We start from the raw sequence: 18,366 nt of genomic DNA, 5'->3' as shown, positions 1-18,366 counted from the left end.
CTTTAAAAACGATTTTGAAATTAGTGAGAGTGAAGATTATCAAGTTGGAAGTATTTCTTGTATTTAGATAAGGGTTGTATTGCACAGGCACAAGGCCTCGAGTCAGAACCGAGAAGAGCAACACAATTCGCGACGATATAAGCAGAGGAGAACAGAAGTTCCCTGTCCAAACAACAGGGTGGCCGCGCCAATCTATCTTCAAACGGCAGCCTACACCGGGCAGCAGGGAAGCAACCACCGCACCATGACCCACCAGAACAGCTCTTAAGACTAGAAAGTTTTCAAACCAATAAGCTTTATTCATAAAACATAAAAGTTTAAAACAGATAAAACATTCTAAATTGTATTTAGTTAAAACTTGCAATCTCTAAAGCTTTTTTTCTTTATTCTTTTTTTTTAGTTTTGTTTATCTGATTTTTTTAGAAAAACGTTGGAAACTATTTTCGCTACATTTTAAATTGTTTGTATTTCATCTGCCTTTATATGTGCTTCATGAATCGTAAGGATTATGATTGTCTTGGGACTATTACTAATAAAAAAGTAAATAAATAAATAAAAAAGAACAGCATTTGGTAGGTATAACTTCAAAAGAATTAAAAAATCGAATGATTAATCGTAAACAAAATGTAAGATTCTTTTCATTTTTGTTTCTTTAAAAATATCTTTATATCTTTAAAAAAAATTTTTTTGCACATATACACTCAAACATTTCTCAGAAATCAAGTATTTTCTTGTTTTTTGCTTTTTTATACTTCCGATAAAACATTTTTACAGTTATTATAATTATTCAAGTAAAGATTTAAAATCGAAGAAATTTTTTGGAAACTTTCTGTTGAATGTTTTGTATTAATATTTATATGTTTCCTATTAAGTAAATAAACTAAGCGAACTTTATATTTAAAAAAATTGAAGAAACAAAAGAATATTATAAGATTGCAACAAATAATAAAAAATACAAAAGAATATCTTTTACTAATTCCATTTTGAGTTCAAAAGAAAATTAGAAAAAGATATAAAACCGATTTTTTTGAAAAGGACATCAGTCATTTTTTTATAGTAATTTATCGGGAAAAAAAACAATTTAAATAGTTTGATAGATATTTCGAGACTCTATTGTTTCTTTACATATTCCCTCTTCTCTTGATATATTATTTCCTAGGAAAAATTATTTCCTTAGAAATATTATTTCCTTTCCTGTTCTCATTTTATTTCACTAATTAAACTACCCACATCTACTTGCTTTTGCGAATATTTTTGCTAGTACTAGGAAAAGTAAAAATTATAGATATTTTTAATTCAAAATATATTTATTTTAAATAGTTTTAATTTTAAAATATCTTTGAATTTAGTAATAAAATTAAAAAGTAATTTTTTTAAAACAAATTTCATTATTTTTATCTAATTTTATCTCATGAATAAAATCGTCAAATTTGCTCGAAAGGTTTAATATTTGAAGAGGTGACAAAACATATACTTTTAATATATTTATCTTTGCTAACAAAGTTGATTTATAGTCCTAGTATTTTGTTTTTTCTGGGCATCACCTCCGAAATCAGAAAGCCTCCACGCGGTTTTATTATAAAAAGTCTGCGCAGACGGTTTAAAAAGTGAGCCAGTTGTGCGCATGAACCCAAATTCTATTTTCAAAGTAATTGAGAGATATTTATCATATATATTTGAGAATTGAATCTGTGGAGGTTGACAAGTGAATAAGACAAATCAATCATATTCATAAATTAAGCAAATTTTTAGACATATATTTGCTACCACTTTCGTATCTTTATTACATTTTGTATTAAATGACTCTTTCAACTGGTTTGCTTTAACATGTTCACGCCGGGTGTTGCGTCTGAAAGCGGGACGGGAAAGAGAAAATACTGGTAGAAGAACTATTTCAATATTAGATAATATTCGGGAGGAGTTAATCTATTCTCAACAATAACAAATCACTGTAAGGAAATTTATCATGGCGAAGAAGCAATTCAATATAAAAATTGCCTCCGTTAAAAACAATTGGTAATTATGGATTTTTATTATTCCCGGAAAAAAACTTAAAAATGAAATTTATTTGTTACCAGTTTTTACTCCGGTGCTCCGCCCGATGAGACAATCTAGCGTGACCCACCGGTGGGTCACCCGGCGTGAACGTGTTAAAAGTCTTCTGATCGGACTACCTCTAAAAAACAGTGTGGAGATCTTTCAGTAATAGGAAGCGGCCCTATCCCATTCGTCATGGAATTTCAAGTGGGGAATTGAAGTAAGCAGGTAGTGGGGTTGCTAAAGTTGATTTATAATAATTTAGGTCACCACTATGCATAAATTAGTTTTATAAAAAAAAAAGCTGATAAATATCAGAATCATCAAAAGAGGTTTTTGTTTGAGATCGTTATCAACGGTAGACATCCTGTGTTACTCCAAAACTCGACATAAAATTTTTAATAACTATTATTTATTTAACCCTTTCGAAGGAAGTGGGAAGTATACTTACCACCACTTTTTTACCACTTTTAATTTAGGTTTCCATTTGTTAATAACTTCAGCTTTCTTGAAATGCGTTTCAATAAAATTGGAAACCATTTGTTAGTTTATAAAAACGTATAAAAGTTATAAAATACATAATTCCTTTTGAAGTTTGTAGTGATTATAAAATTCATTTTATAAATAAAGAAAAATAAAAGTAAATAAGTTCCTAATAGGTCGTGTTAATATATTTACCACCAAAAAAAAATGACTTTTTTATAAACTAAATGAGTTTTTTTCTTATATCAATTACTATTCTTAAAACAATTTCAATTCCAAAAATACTTTAATTTACCTTTACTAGAAATAAATAGCCTATTAAAGGGTTAAAGATTAAATTGCATGTAATATGTGAGAAAAATTATAATTAAGACTTAAGACTTGAAAAACGACTAAACTAACTTTAAATCTTTTTCATAAAAATTTTGTTCTGTAGACCAAAATATTTTGTAAAGAGGTTATATAAACATGGCTAGAAATTAGATTATAGATTTTACTCTCTTTGTTCTTTAACGACTGAATTTATAAGTAGAAACTTAGTAGTAAAAAACTGTTGTTTTGTAGAATAGGCAAAACTTATAAATAACTTGTTAATTATTCAGAAATGTAAACAACTTTCTATAAAAGTTCCGTTAAAATCTATTAATATTTTAATCTTATCCTGAAAGTAGCTACTCTTTCTCTTAGCTTCGAATTCATGTTCAATTAGAAAGTAGTGAAAACTAATTAGCAGCGCACGGAAACGAGATTAAACTTAATGCGAGAATTACTTCTCAGTTTAGGTTATAATTAATTTAAAATAAAATAAATACTGTCGCCGAAGTTAGCTTCAATTAAAAATCATAATTAAGGAAATTTTTAACCTATTTGTGCAAAGCCATCTTTTAAAACAGGGTTGCCATGGGAGAATAAAAATGCAAAAAGTCGTGTCTGATAAAATTCCAAATTTTATTGAAAGAGATAAAATTAATAATTTTTTATCGAATATTTTTTTAAGTTTACTATTGCAAGTGAATGCAAAGAATGTTTCTGGTTTGAATATGAATTTATGAATTATTGAAAATGAATGCAAATAATGTTTCTGGCTTTAATATAAATTTATGAATTATTGAAAATGAATGCAAGGAATGTTTCTGGTTCGAATATGAATTATTTAAAATGTGAATCATAGTGGCGATTGCGATTCCATAAATTAAGAGATAATAAATGAATAAAATGAATTTTCTACCACTTTTTACTTTTTTGTCTCCTGTTGTATCCCTATTGAAATGTCGGTGTATTTTTCCAAAAACGAAGAACATTGCAGCACAAATACTTAATTATGAAGACTTTTTCTGGAAAAAACAAAATAGTTGTGTCTACCATTATACATTAATATGTCTAACACTATACAGTTATATACAAGCCTGCCAACTATTACGCTTTTTGCAAAAATATTTTATGGAGTAGTAGACACCAAAACCAAAGCTTTCAAAATTTCCAGTAATTTTGTCAACATTTTAAAAGCCTCACCTTTAAAGAGCTGGAGCAAAGTAGCTTTGCGTGTGAACTTTAAAATCATTTATGTGTAGTGATGTTGAAAATTAGTTTCAATTGATAAAAAATAATGTATTAAAACATAAACTTAGTTACCACTAGTATAAATTTTTACAAAAAGCGTAGAAAGTTGGCAGCTGTGTTTATTTTTAAATTTGAAGAACAAGCACAGCGTTTTTTCAAAAGCTAAAGTAGTCTGTAACAAAACGAAATGTCCCTTGGAATAAACAAATGTGTATTGCCACATTTTTCATACGTAGATTTAAATAATGGAAACACTTTTATAATAACTCTATAAAAATATTTTTCTTTCTGCCGCAAACATTTTCAAAGATTTTGCTTGACAAAACTATTCTCACAATTTGAAGCTTTTTAAAATGATGTCCTTTTTCACCATACAAACTTCGAATGGACTAAAATGAGTATGGGAGTTAACCTCTTCGAGACGGGCGAGTCATATATGCATATCTGCCAACTTTTACGCATTTGGCGTAAAATTTTATTTTTATATTTAAAGTGGTAGTAAATATATACTATTTTTTCTTTTATAAACTAAATTTTTAAAGGATTTTCATCACCACTATTCCTAAAAGAATTAAGCATATATATTAATATGCGTTACCATCATGATAGGCAGCTTAAGCTTTTTCAAATACAACGTATTTTTTTTTTTTGCTTAAAATTGAAATTTTTATTCCATTTTAATACCACTGGGAAAAATCATAATGGAAGGGATTAAAAGTTGGCAGGTATGTATATGCATTCTCAGCGTGGCAACAATCAGAGTGAAAAATAAATAAAACTGGTAGGCAAAATATTTCTATAGCAGTTTATTTAGGGGGAGGAGTAACAATAGTTTAATCTACTTAATATATTACTATTTAATTCAAAATAAAAACTGTATAGGTACACTTTGAACTATCATTAATTGGATATGCTGGAATTAAAGTAAAAGCAAAAATAAGACTTTCAATTTATAGGAAAATAAGCCACGCCCAAACTTAAGCTACCGCTTTTTTTTTTTTTTTTTATCCTGAACTCTGCGATTTAACTACGTGTTCAATAGAATAACGATTGCTTGATCGTTAACCCCTTTACACGGGTAATTCGTAAAAGCATTCATACAAAATCAGAATCAGCTTAATCAGATATATAATCAATGTTAGTTCAAAGTATATCTAAATAATTTCATTTTGAACTAAATTAATGGTGGATTAAGTAAATCAAACAATTATAACCCCGCCCACAAATAAACTGCCAAGGAACTACTTTGGTTATCAGTTTTTGCGCGAAAGGGTTAAAGTATGAAATACAGCACTCAAAGGTTCTTTGAACCAGTTCTTATTGCTTTTAGTCAGTTTTGAACCGCTTATATCTGTACGCTTCATCAAGTTGCTTTTAGACATAGAATTTAGACGGTGTATTTAAATTAGCTTTAGTTGCTTTTCCTTATTATTTATCATTTAATCATCCGCAATAGGGATAAATAAGTATTTTTCGAGAGATTTTAGCAATTTAAGATAAATTAATTTATAATATAACTTTGAAATCTTTTTTGTTTCAATTTAACTGTCTATCATTAGTTATTTCATCGAATAACTAAGTAAGCAATTTTTCATCTATTATATACTTTAACTGAATTGACTAGTTATTTCATGAAATACCGTGTTATTCTATGAAATAACTGAATTAAACACTTTAACGGTAACATTGTTTAAGTTTTTTGTGTGAAGTATCAGAAAATATCATTAAAAATTAAGTTTAGTAAGTCAATCATAACATATTTAATTGTAAAACATACTGCCACTCTAAATAATCAAATAAAAATTTTCTATAAATCGGAACAAGCTATAAAAATAATTTCTTAAAAAAATATTTTTAAAAAAATTCAAAAATGGAATAGTGATTGCATGAAATCATTAATATAAAAAGGGATTAATTGAAAGAGAAAACATTTGGAGGAAAAAGATTCTTTGGATTCATCAAAGAGTCTTTAGAGATTTCCGTTGTGCTAATTTTCTCATAAGGACTTGTTTTGAAACAATATAAATTACCAAACTTGTTTACGACTTTGTTGAGTGTTCTCCAACATTAAACCAATTTACTGCTGGACTTGGATGACGTAGCTTGTTTCCAAGGAAACATAGTAAGTTGATTAGATTAGCATGGATGCAAGATGATTCATATAATTCCCCGCTGTGTTGAATAATCTCAAACTTTAATGAAATACTTAATTCAAAATTAATTAAGAAATTTTATAAATGTATTCCTCTTTTGATTAATGCATAATATATTCACACAAAGTGTATGGATGCAATTAGTGATATTGAGATTGTTCTTTGATGTTTTATGATATCTATTTCAACTTTAAAGATCTGAAATTTTTACCAATAAAGAACTCATCCTAAAAGTTTAATTCAACATTTAATTAATTTTATAATTAATGTAAACATATAATATACTTAAGGAAGAAAAAAAAATTGGAAATTTTATATATAAGCAAATTTATTCTTGATTAATAAATGATTATTTCGAAGGAAATATCAGGGCACAAGATATTTATTTCAATTTCATTTTGCTTACACTACAATTTTAAGGAAATAAATATTTACTTTGGAAATTTTATAAATATATTCATTCTCAATTTATGTATAATATATGCATAGAAAGTATATTGGGGCAATTAATGATCCTTGCATTGTTATTTGATTTATAATATCTATTTCAATTTCATTTGTTTCGATAGTTCTGAAATTTTGTAAATAAAAAACTTATCCTAAAATGTTAAAAAAAAAATATTAAAACTTAAAAATTGCATAAACATACAAAATAATTAAGGAATGAAAAATGCTTCAGAAATTTTATAAATTTATTCATTCTTAATTAATGAATAATAATTTTATAGAAAATATACTGGCTCAACTCATGAACTTCAAAATTTTTTAATGTTTTGCGATATCTAGTTCAGTTTCATTTTCTTATAAAAATAAATACTCTACAATTTTAAAGAAATAACTAATTACTTAAGAAATTTTTTAAATATAGTAAATTTTTAATTTATTCGGGAATAAATAAAAAATTTATTGAGAAATTTTATAAATGGATTACATAACAATATTTGCATTGTTCTTTGATGTTTTATAATGTCTATCTAAACTTAATTTGTTTTCTTTAGTATAAAATTTTACGAACTTACCTTAAAATTTTAATGAAATATTTAATTTATTTAAAAATTATACAACATACCGAATAATTAAGGAATTAAAAATGTTCTAGGAATTTTATAGATCTATTCATCCTTGATTAATGAATTATAATTTCGAAGAAAATATAAGAACGCAACTCTTGAGCTTCAAAAAAAGAATTTTGCTTTTTGTTTTACGATGTCTGGACCAATTTCATTTGTAGTATTATTGGTCCAAAATTTTTCTTGTAAAAATGCTTATAAAATTTTCAGGAATTTACTTAAGAAACTTTATACAATATTAATTCGAGAATAAATAAAAAATTTATCGAAAACTTTTATAAATATAATCATCCTTAATTAATGTATAATATATTCATAGAAAGTGTATAGATGCAATTAATGATCTTTAGATTATTCTTTGAAGTTTTATAACACCTATTTCAATTTTATTTGTTGTTGTGCCATTTTTAAAAAAACTTTTAGAAAATCTCATATTTTAATGAAATATTTGATTCAAAATTAATTAAAAAAATTTATAGGCGTATTCATCCTTGATTAGTGCATAATATATTCACAAAGAGTGAATAAGTGCAATTAAGGATTTTTAGTATGCTCTTTGCTGTAAAATGATGGCTGTCTAAATTTCATTTGTTTTTTATAGGTCTGAAATTTTGCTTGGAAAAATACTTAAAAATAGCTCTTGGAAGTAAGTCTAAATAGTATTATTAATATATAATTTAATTTTAATAACTTTAACTTATTTATGAATTTCAATTTCAAATATTATTTGAAATTGAACCTTACTTCATAAATATGCTAATATGTAAATAATTAATGCAAAAAATATACTGCAAATGTTTTCACCCCATATCTCTCAGTTATTGAAAACTAATGGCAAATCACCACAATATATTCTTAATAAAATATTGTAATATTTTGATAAAAACCATCAATTAAACGAAAAGAAATATATTTTTACCTTATTCCATCATTTTTTTCATGTTGCCTTTTCTGCATTTCAAGGGTGTCCAAAACAGAAAAAGTTTTTACACTTTGAGATATTTTTATAATCTTTTTTTTTTCAAATTTTCTTTCACATGGTGAAACATTATACTTTTTACTCTATTTCAAATAAAATGAAAGTTTTGAAAAATATAACTGTTAACACATTGCTGACCGGCAACTTTTCTGAAAATTACTCCATGTGCCCGGCTGTTGTTTTGAAAGCAGATGTGGAAGTAAAACAATATAAATAAACTTCACAAATTTTTATTGCCGTATGATAAAAAGTTAACAATCACCTCTGTGTAATCAAGTTTAAGCTTTTAATTTACTTTTTATTTTTGCTTTTAATTTGCTAAATCAGGCATGCCAACTGCTCAACTTTCAACAAAAAATTCAATAAAATGATACAGCCGAAAAAATTGTAGTCTTTTAAATTTTTTTTGTAGAAATTTTTTAACGCTTTAAGAGCTCTACCACTAAATAATTGGAACAAAATGTCGTTTTATATGTACGTTTGAATTAAAAGTCATACAGTATTTATAAATAGATGGTTATATATATATATATATATATATATATATATATATATATATATATATATATATATATATATATATATATATATATATATATATATATATATATATATATATATTTATAGTGATCATATTTAAAGCAGCTTTAGCGCTTAATATTATCTACTATTAGCTTACTTTCGTTTTCTTTTTGTTTCCGTTTTCAGTTCGTCTTCTAATTTTTTTGTGTTTAGGGCATTGCTCTTTGAGCCTAATATTTGGATTTCAGCAGCAATAATAATTTGGCTCCTGCTAAAAATCAATTCAAAACGAGTAAATCCTGTTTTTGTTTTTTTTAATAATTGTTTTAATTATCAAACTTTTTATCAAACTTTTTAAATTATCCTGTATTATATTATTACCTTGCGCGCATCCATTTTCGGGCCCACTCAAGGTAACTAACAGATTAGACGCGCTTCAGTTTTGCAGTAAGAACGTGCCATAAGGTATCACTTTATTTATGCTTCTGTTTTCATATATTGTAATCTGGCAATCTTATTACGAAAATATTATAAATCATTCTTGAAAGATTCCGGTACGCGTAAGTTCATTTAATTCGCTCCTCACTATGTAGATTTCCTTTCGTGTACTGTTCTCTAATCTCTTTACACTTTATTTTCAGTTTTTTGCTTGATATATTTGTTTGCTTTTCCGTACATATTTTTTACTTAATGTGTTCCAATTTCGTTTAAAAAAATTTTGAGTGCTCCTCACACTGTTGTATTGATATATTTTGCTTTGGCTATATAAATACAATATTGGAAAGCACTCCTTTTGCGGATATAATCGTGTGAGCTGATGAAGAGATAATATCTTTTCTTTGTTTTGTTTTCCAAATTTTAATTAATTTTTTTTTGAGGTATTAAAAATTATGTTTTTTAAATACTTTTAAAAAATTATTGTAAATAATTTTCTTCTCTTGTCATTATTTTTTTTTCATGTTTTCTCAATTTTTTAGCTTATATATATATATATATATATATATATATATATATATATATATATATATATATATATATATATATATATATATATATATATATATATATATATATATATATATATATATATATATAAGCGGTGCTGTCCTTCTCTGTATTGTGCTATCTGTCCTTCTATTGACAAAGGTTTATAAGCCTAAATTGAGCACAGAGGCAAGTAAATGTATGTAATTCCAATAAATAAAGCAATATTCTTTAAACAATAAATAGCTAAAGTATACCTCACTTGGTATTGTCCTGTATGACTGAAAGTTATATTTAAAAAATTTTGTTCCAGAAAGAATTTAAAAATTAATGTTATTACCACTAGAAAAGACTTGCCAAAAGAGGGAAGCAAGATGACAACTCAGCTAATTTGTAGAATTTTTTCTGAAAGCACAGCAGTTTGCATTCCAGCACTAAAAAATCATCTTAATCCAATACAGCCGGGGCACTGACTGTGCTCCATATATGAAAAACACTTACGTAACGAAAAGTGATAGTACAAATTTTTTTCTATTATGTACTATGTCAGCTATAAAAAATAGCATGGAGTTCAGACTTGAAACCGAAATGCAAACATTTATATTATTAATGTATTGTGGAAGACAGATTGATCTTGTTTCTCCAAATTAAATCCTAATAAAGAAACGCTTGTGTTACCTTTAAAAAAAAAAACGGAACAGTCATTTTACAAAGGATACTAGATACATGCAAAAATGCAAACTTCTCTGTTTTGCGCAAACAATGAGATGAAGTGATAGATATTTAAAAACTAAAACTTGTTATTTAGTTACATTGACATCATTTAGTTACATCTTACATTGACATCAGCTTATCTTGATACCCTGGAATCTTGTTTTATTCAGATGGAAGCTGATTCCCTTGTTGACGACATTAAGTCCTTGTCACTTTTCCATATAGCGTGGAAATGCATTTTACTCTGTTTTGACCCTCTCAGACACAGTGATTTCTCTTGTTCTGTTATTTTAATTCGTATTCGACTTCAACCTTTGTCAAAAAGTAGGACAGACAGCACAATACTGAGAGGAACAGCACGAAGTTACATCCCAGGTAACAGCAGATTCGAATCTGCTATCTCTCCGCTTTGCACAGTGGTTGGCGAGTAATACCGCTCGGCCAGTGTAGTTCTCATGATGAATAGAACAAATTGGTGTTGTATATAAATTTCTAAATTATTCTTGTGTAGTGGAGGACAAAATTATACTTCAATTCAAATTTAGTAAAGCATTAAAAATCTAGAATAAACATTTTACAACCACTAAAAAAAAAATTTTTTTTTCAAAGCAGAGCAAGTTGGCAACTCTACACTTGTTGGTTAACCTTTTGACGGTCAGGGAAATGAGCAGGTTTCGTTTCATTAATTCGCGCATTATTACGTGCAAACAGTAGTCGAAAGTGGCAGCTGTTTTCCACCTCCGTTCTTCCGAAAATGTCACCCTTCTCTGGTGATGCCAACTGCTCCGTCTTCTGGAATTGTTATAATAAAGTGGTAGCAAACTATGTAGTAAATTTCGTTGGAGAAGGACAGTTACGCTTACTTTTTAATAGAGTAACCAGTAGATTGTTGCTTCAACGTTGTATTTTATATGTTACTTATAGTTTTTGATATTTAGTGGTGAAAAAATTACTTAAAAGGAAAAATACTAAACTGAAAGTAACTTGACTTTCGCTATCACTAGGAAATACTATTTTACAAAGCGGAGCAAGTTGGCATCTCTGGATGCGGTAGATAGCTCGTCTCACACGTTTTAAAAATGTCTTCAAGTATTCGTAGTACATAAATAACAGTTTTTACTTACTTTTCGCTTTTAACATAGTCAATGCAGAATAATAATGGCGAAAAAGCTCATCTCGTCAGCACGCATTGGGGAAAAAGTTCACTACGCGAGTAGTGCTCGTTACTAACCATTACGGTCAAAATCTTGCTCCCGAGCGGAACTCGTTTGCGCGCATTATGAGGCACGATTCGATTGCGAGCTGAACTCGTTCATAACCGTCAAAGGGTTAAAATATGAAAATTCCTATTAGCATTAACGGGAATATACTAGTGACTATATAACGGCTGATGTTCATCATGTAAGTCATTTAGTCAACCAAATAATTTCTCTTTACCAACTAGTCAAAAAATTCTGGAGCAACGCCAAATACTACTACCCATTTTCATAAAGAAAAACCACAAACATTTTATCATATAAAGAAAAACCACAAACATTTTATCATATAAAAAAAATCACAAGCATTTTATCATATAAAGAAGAACCACAAACATTTTATCACATAAAGAAAAATCACAAACATTAAATCCATCGGCTTTAATACTTTATATAATAATATTTTACATCAAAATTAATGTTACATATACCCCCAAAGAAATATCTGAGAGTTATAGGACAATAAAGGCAATATTTCATTATACGTTAAACTGTTTTGTTTTTTATTTTATCTCTTGTGAAATGTAATTAATTTATCTTGAAATTTTAATTTCATTATTCTCTTTCAATTTTTTCAGACGTTCCAGTTACATTGTGGCAACGAAGCTGGTTTGGGGTAGCAAGTAAGCTCATTATGTAGTACATTTATTTACACAAAACGTTTGAATTGTAATCGTTGACGTCACGTCACCATGGTGACTAAAAGTAAAAGCCGCCATCAGAACGAGAAGTCAGCATACATATATATATATTGTTATTCTTTCTCTTTTGTTCAAAAATTCTTTGATATTGCCACCCGAAACGAGATTCCCCGTTGAGTTGACGGTTACAAATAATTGATAGCTTGCCTTATTTCTCTTGTATTCAAATGAATATTAAAAAGCTACCACTGAAAGTGAAACCTGGCATCAGTAATAGGCACTTTTTATTCTACTTTTAGAACAGTATAAATAATAAATAGAATGCTGAAACATTTATTAATATGAAGAAAGAATTGTTCGTCAAGAAATATATATGAGCATCAAACTGGTTTTTAATTTCTGAGGAGAGTTCATTCCATATATCTTTTTGTCGTAAAGATTGAAACTTTAATGTGTTGCATAAAATATAAAGCGCCTGCAAAAATACAATAAGAAGTTATAAATAAATTGCTACTTTAATAGCATTTTCGTATGCATTTCAATGCTCGTTAATATCGGAATTTGAGCCGTAGTGCCTCAGGGGATAGAGCATTCGCCTTCTATTGAGGTGAGCCAGGTTCGAATTCCAGTGATTTCTGGTCAATACGAATTTTCCACACCTAGCTCGCACTTATCACAATGCTGACATAATTATCCTCTGTTGTAGGTGGATCATGGGTTAAAGTCCCCTTTCCGTCAGGCTAACCGTGTGAGGTTTTCGTAGTTTTCCTATCCACGTAACGCAAATGCGAGTTAATTCCATCAAAGCGTTCACTACTAAAACAAATTTCTCCCAGTATTTGATCTAGGAATTCCCTTGTTTTCTGGATTGGGTTCAAAATTACAAGGCTTCAAAGTTGAACATTAGTAGTCGTAAACCCAAAAATATTGGGTCAGCTGTTCAACGACGGTTATAAAATTTAAAAAAATATCGGAACTATAGGCCGGGATGGCCTAGTTAGTCGGACGTTGGGCTTGTGAAAACGTGAGTTTCAGTCCCATCGGCCGAAGAATCCCCGTGTATTAAATGGTGACTGGTGCGGGTTAAATCAGTTGGGGTCACTAAATCCTCCGAATTCCCATAGCAAATCAATACCTTTGAGGGGTACTGGATTGGAGATTGATCATTCTCCAGTTCAGGTCAAAATTAAGATCTGTGGATGAATGAATGGAGTATGATGGAATCCTCCCTGTTAAACGGGCTGTGACGTGTGTGTGGCTGAAGTCGTATTCTTGGCCATACTTGGACTCAAACTCCGCCTTAAAACTTTGCTTGATTTCAAGCAGACTTGCAAAATGGCGTAAGGAACAACAACAGAAAGAACTATTAATAATATGTAATATTAAGATAGAAATAATTATAATATGAAAGAAAGATAGAAATATTTTTTAAAATATATATATGAGAATAATTCCCGCTTTAATTTCATTGAGAACCGATTCATATATTTGTCGTTAAGACTGAATCTGTAATACATTATACAAAAGTACATAACTCTCTTTCAAATTCTATTAAAAAAGTTAAAAATTTATAACAACTTTAATAGCATTTTTACATGCATTTTAGTTCTTGATAATATATTGTTGTATCATCATTTTATTTTTCAAATTAAAAACATTTTTAACATATTTTACATAAAATAAAAAACATTTCTCTTTTTCCATGTCGAACTCAAGAAACCATAAATAAGAGGGGGGTTTTTTTAAGTGTAATTTAAGAAATCTGATTTTACTCGAATTCATCTGAGAAACGAAATAAGACGAAAACTTGTACCTGACACGGTTAACACATTTTTCAACTCTAACGGCTTTTTCATGTTGGCCTCGAATACTGATCATATAGAAAAACAAATAGAATCAGGATATATTTCAGTTATCGAACTATTATGGTGATCAGAATGTTTCATGTTTTTTAAAAACATGAAATACATTTTATGACAAATATTTGTTTACCACTACGACAATTTTGAGAGAACACGTGAGAATAGAAAAATACAAATAAGGCCGGGATTTGTTTGAATTATCGAATTATTGAGGTGATCAGAATGTTTCATTATAAATTTTTAAAAACATAAAATGCATTTTATGACAAATATTTGTATACCACTACGACAATTTTGAGAGAACACGTGAGAATAAAAAAATACAAATAAGGCCAGGATTTGTTTGAATTATCGAATTATTGAGGTGATCAGAATGTTTCATTATAAATTTTTAAAAACATGAAATACATTTTATGACAAATATTTGTATACCACTACGACAATTTTGAGAGAACACGTGAGAATAGAAAAATACAAATAAGGCCAGGATTTGTTTGAATTATCGAATTATTGAGGTGATCAGAATGTTTCATTATAAATTTTTAAAAACATGAAATACATTTTATGACAAATATTTACAAACCACTATAATAAGTGATTTCCATCAGGTATTACTTGGTAAATATGCAAATCATGAGTTTTGTCTTCTAAACTTTTAGCGGTAGCGCCGTTTTTTTATCGCTGCAAAAGGTTAGAACCTATGCATGTCGATAATGGGATGTTAACGCAGAAAAGAGTCGGTTGAAAACAAGCAACGGAAGGTAGAGTGGAGAAACACTTGATCTAATGACCTGAATAACTTTTAATCTAATGATGGGATTTTAATGTTCTAGGACTGAATGGCACAGACAAAATTAAACTTTTTTAAAAATTTGATTTCTCAGGAACTATACAACCGAATTCACTCAATTTTTTTTTCAAACAAAATTATAAGAAATAGTAAACATTTACTAAAAGCTATATTTTGTATGGAATTTTCTTTGGACAAACGAATTTTATAATTGCGTGCAAAATTTTTTAATTCACTTAAGAAGTTCTCGAGATATGGTGAAATATGCGAAAAGTAAAATTAACATTAAAGGACCTAAACTTTGGACTGCTCTCTTGGTCAAACTATTGGGTCCATGTTTCCCAGAGTGTGACTAACCCCTATATTTTTAGGGTCAGAAATCCGAATCCTGAAGGAAAAAAAAGGTAAGTTTTTTCAGAGAAGTACGTTTTTGAATCTGGTTCCGTAACTTAAAAATATCGTCTGCATTGATTAATTATCATATTTGAGGTCACCCCCTCGAACCATTAATATTGAGTCGCAGAACATGAAGATCCGATATTTATATCAAAAGTTATTTAGAATGGTCCATTTTTTATTTTGCGCACTGTTCATCCTTTAACCTCAAAAATAGACAAAAAATGTTCAAAGTTCATTGTTCAATAAGGTTATGAACTATTCTAGAGCTTTTCAACGATTTGAACATCTCTTATAAATGAACGGTTTATCTCTAATCATATAGTTTCACAATGGAAGAGATACCTAAACGTGTGTAAAAAATACTAACGAATTCACCTAATTTGAATACCGAATTCCATTCTGAAAATTAAGGGAAAAACGTCTGTCTGATTATTGATTGACTGTACTTAAAATAAATAGAATTTCAGCTGTTTATTTTTTATTATAAAAATAACAAACAGAATTAATTTTTCACTTAGTTCATGATTTCTCTAAAAGCATTTTAAATCTTTTATAGGTTGGACTCAGACAGAGGACTTTCAAGAAAGTTTATTTTAGAAGGTAAGTTAAGTTTGGTTGAAAGATTCTCAAACTTTTTCAGTCACTGAGAGCTTTTTAAAGAAGGAAATTGTACGCGGAGCATTATGTTCTATAGTTTCATTTAATTTAATTCATGAAATATAGAAACGTGCTGTATTTTTCAAAACTGAGCGATTAAATAGCATTGAGGATGCACTGTCATTTAAAGAGGTCACAGTTTGAAAATATATTCTTTTTCGACTAATTTCTCATTATTGTAGACCAACAAGTAGTTGTTTTAGTATTTTGACTCTATTACATTTATTATAAAATTTTGCTTGGTTTCGTTAATACTCTCGATGCGTAACTTTTATATCAAAATAGTTTTAAAAATTACGTATTTTTTATTACATATTTCAAATTAACATATAATTTAAAGTTAAAAGAAGGCTGGGATAGCCTCGTTCGCAGTGCGTTGGGCCCTTTTCCAAGAGGTCGTGGGTTTGATCCCCGCAGGCTGAAGATTCTCCGTAAATCCCTTGGGTCACAAAGTCCTCCATGTTCCCATAACAAATCATACCTTTGTCTTCATCTCACTAAAAGTATTACACCGAGCGTTAAGAAACAAGCACTGAACCATTAAGTACAATCATCCCACTGACATAATTACTTGAATGTTCAGTTGATACTACTTTTTAGTGTAAAAAAAATTTTTTTGCGTGCTTTTTTAATTATCTGATTAAGAGGTCACAGTACCCTTGCAACATTTTTTTAAAAATAAAGGTATAATCATTCATTTTGTGGATGTTTTACATGCTCATTTAACTTATAATCAATAATTTATCTTCAAGAAATAGTTAAATTGTTTAATTTTCAAAAAATTTTAAAAAAAAATTTAAAAAATCTTTAAGGTTTTTAAATCTTTAAGGCTTTTTTTATTTTAACACATTTTCAAAGATTCCTTTTTTCTTGGTGCTTACAATATTGATCTTAACAATTTTGTGCATTCATTTGTTGATATATCAATTAAAGCATTTTTTGTAGATTATTTTTAAAAAAGTAGAAAAAAAAGGTCAAAAATTCCAGTTAGGTATATATAACATGCTGTAAAAATTGAATACTTCATAAAATTCTTATTCAATGCACAGTTTAAATAAATGTATTATACTTAAAATTAAAAAAAATTTACTTCAAAGTTTTATCTTAAATAGAAAAAATTCCTTAGGGATTTAATTAAGATTAAAACACAAAATTATCATCTATGAGAAAAGCACTTTAAAGTCTATCTGCTGATCAAGTATCTGTTTTACGGCAATCTAAAATCCTTCATGACTTTTTTAAAAATGTAGATAGGGAGATGACTTTTTTTCCAGTGCATTTGAAATAGTATGAAGTTTTATTATAAGCAATACAAAAATATCGACAATTTGGTCATTTCTTGGGAACCCCTTAAGAATAAATTATTCTTTATGAGCATTGGTTTTTTGTTGTATTTTTTTCATTACCGTATTTATTTTGATTATAACAAATAGACTGCGATTACCTGTCGTGAGAAAAGTATCGAGTTAATGTACACATTATTTTTTTAAAAAAACCAAACAAATTTAACGAGTAAAAAATGCTTAAAAATTTTGCCTCTTCTAATTCAGCACACCTCCTCCGTCCTCATGCTCACACTCATGATTTTCACAAAGGGGGACGTTGAAATGCTTTTTGCTCCTTAAGGGTTAAAAAGGTTGCGTTGTTGTTGTTGTTAATTTACGTCGAACTAGAGCTGCACAATGGGCTATTGGCGACGGTCTGGGAAACATCCCGGAGGATGATCCAAAGACATGCCATCACAATTTTGATCCTCTGCGGAGGGGATGGCACCCCCGCTTCGGTAGCCCGACGACCTGCGCGCGAAGTCGAGCACTTTACGGTAGCACAGTTTAACGAGGACCAATACCGTACTACCTCGGTCCCTACGCAGACTGATCCAAGTGGTCACCCACCCACACACTGACCGCAGCCAGTGATGCTTGACTTCGGTGATCTGCTGGGAACCAACGCAACCTTTTTAGTCCACTGCGGGACTAAAAAGCTTGCGAATCTATGCTCTAGACAATGTTCATCATAAACAGCAAATATTCGACTATAAATGTCCGCATTGTTCTCACCTTGTTCTCACCGCCCCAAAACAATTGTTCTATTGCTTCTTTTTTTGCGTTCTAAACGCATCCATCTTAACACAACTTTATATTCACTGAAAATACTCTCATGTTAAGTGGTTAATCAATTATTCGGAATCTGCATTGCACTTCTCTTAGTAGGTGACGCTGCAATAGCTACTTTTTGTTAGGGTGTCCATATTCATAA

At 28.9% G+C, this 18,366-nt stretch overlaps 1 protein-coding gene across 1 annotated transcript in view; it reads left to right on the top strand.

The window, feature by feature from the left end:
• Window positions 1-18,366, top strand: part of LOC107454041 (voltage-gated potassium channel subunit beta-2) — a 299,430-nt gene that overhangs the window by 225,208 nt on the left and 55,856 nt on the right. The window contains exons 7-9 of the mRNA XM_087163534.1: window positions 7,905-7,949; window positions 12,337-12,381; window positions 16,007-16,050. Of these exons, the coding sequence (XP_087019660.1) occupies window positions 7,905-7,949; window positions 12,337-12,381; window positions 16,007-16,050 (134 nt within the window). The remainder of the gene's footprint in view (window positions 1-7,904; window positions 7,950-12,336; window positions 12,382-16,006; window positions 16,051-18,366) is intronic.

The sequence above is a fragment of the Parasteatoda tepidariorum genome, chromosome 5 (assembly GCF_982258835.1).
Source record: "Parasteatoda tepidariorum strain Cologne lab strain chromosome 5, Ptep-v5.0, whole genome shotgun sequence".
NCBI classification, from domain to species: Eukaryota; Metazoa; Arthropoda; class Arachnida; order Araneae; family Theridiidae; genus Parasteatoda; species Parasteatoda tepidariorum.
Note: the sequence above shows the minus strand (reverse complement) of the source record. Positions and strands in the feature narration are given on the sequence as shown.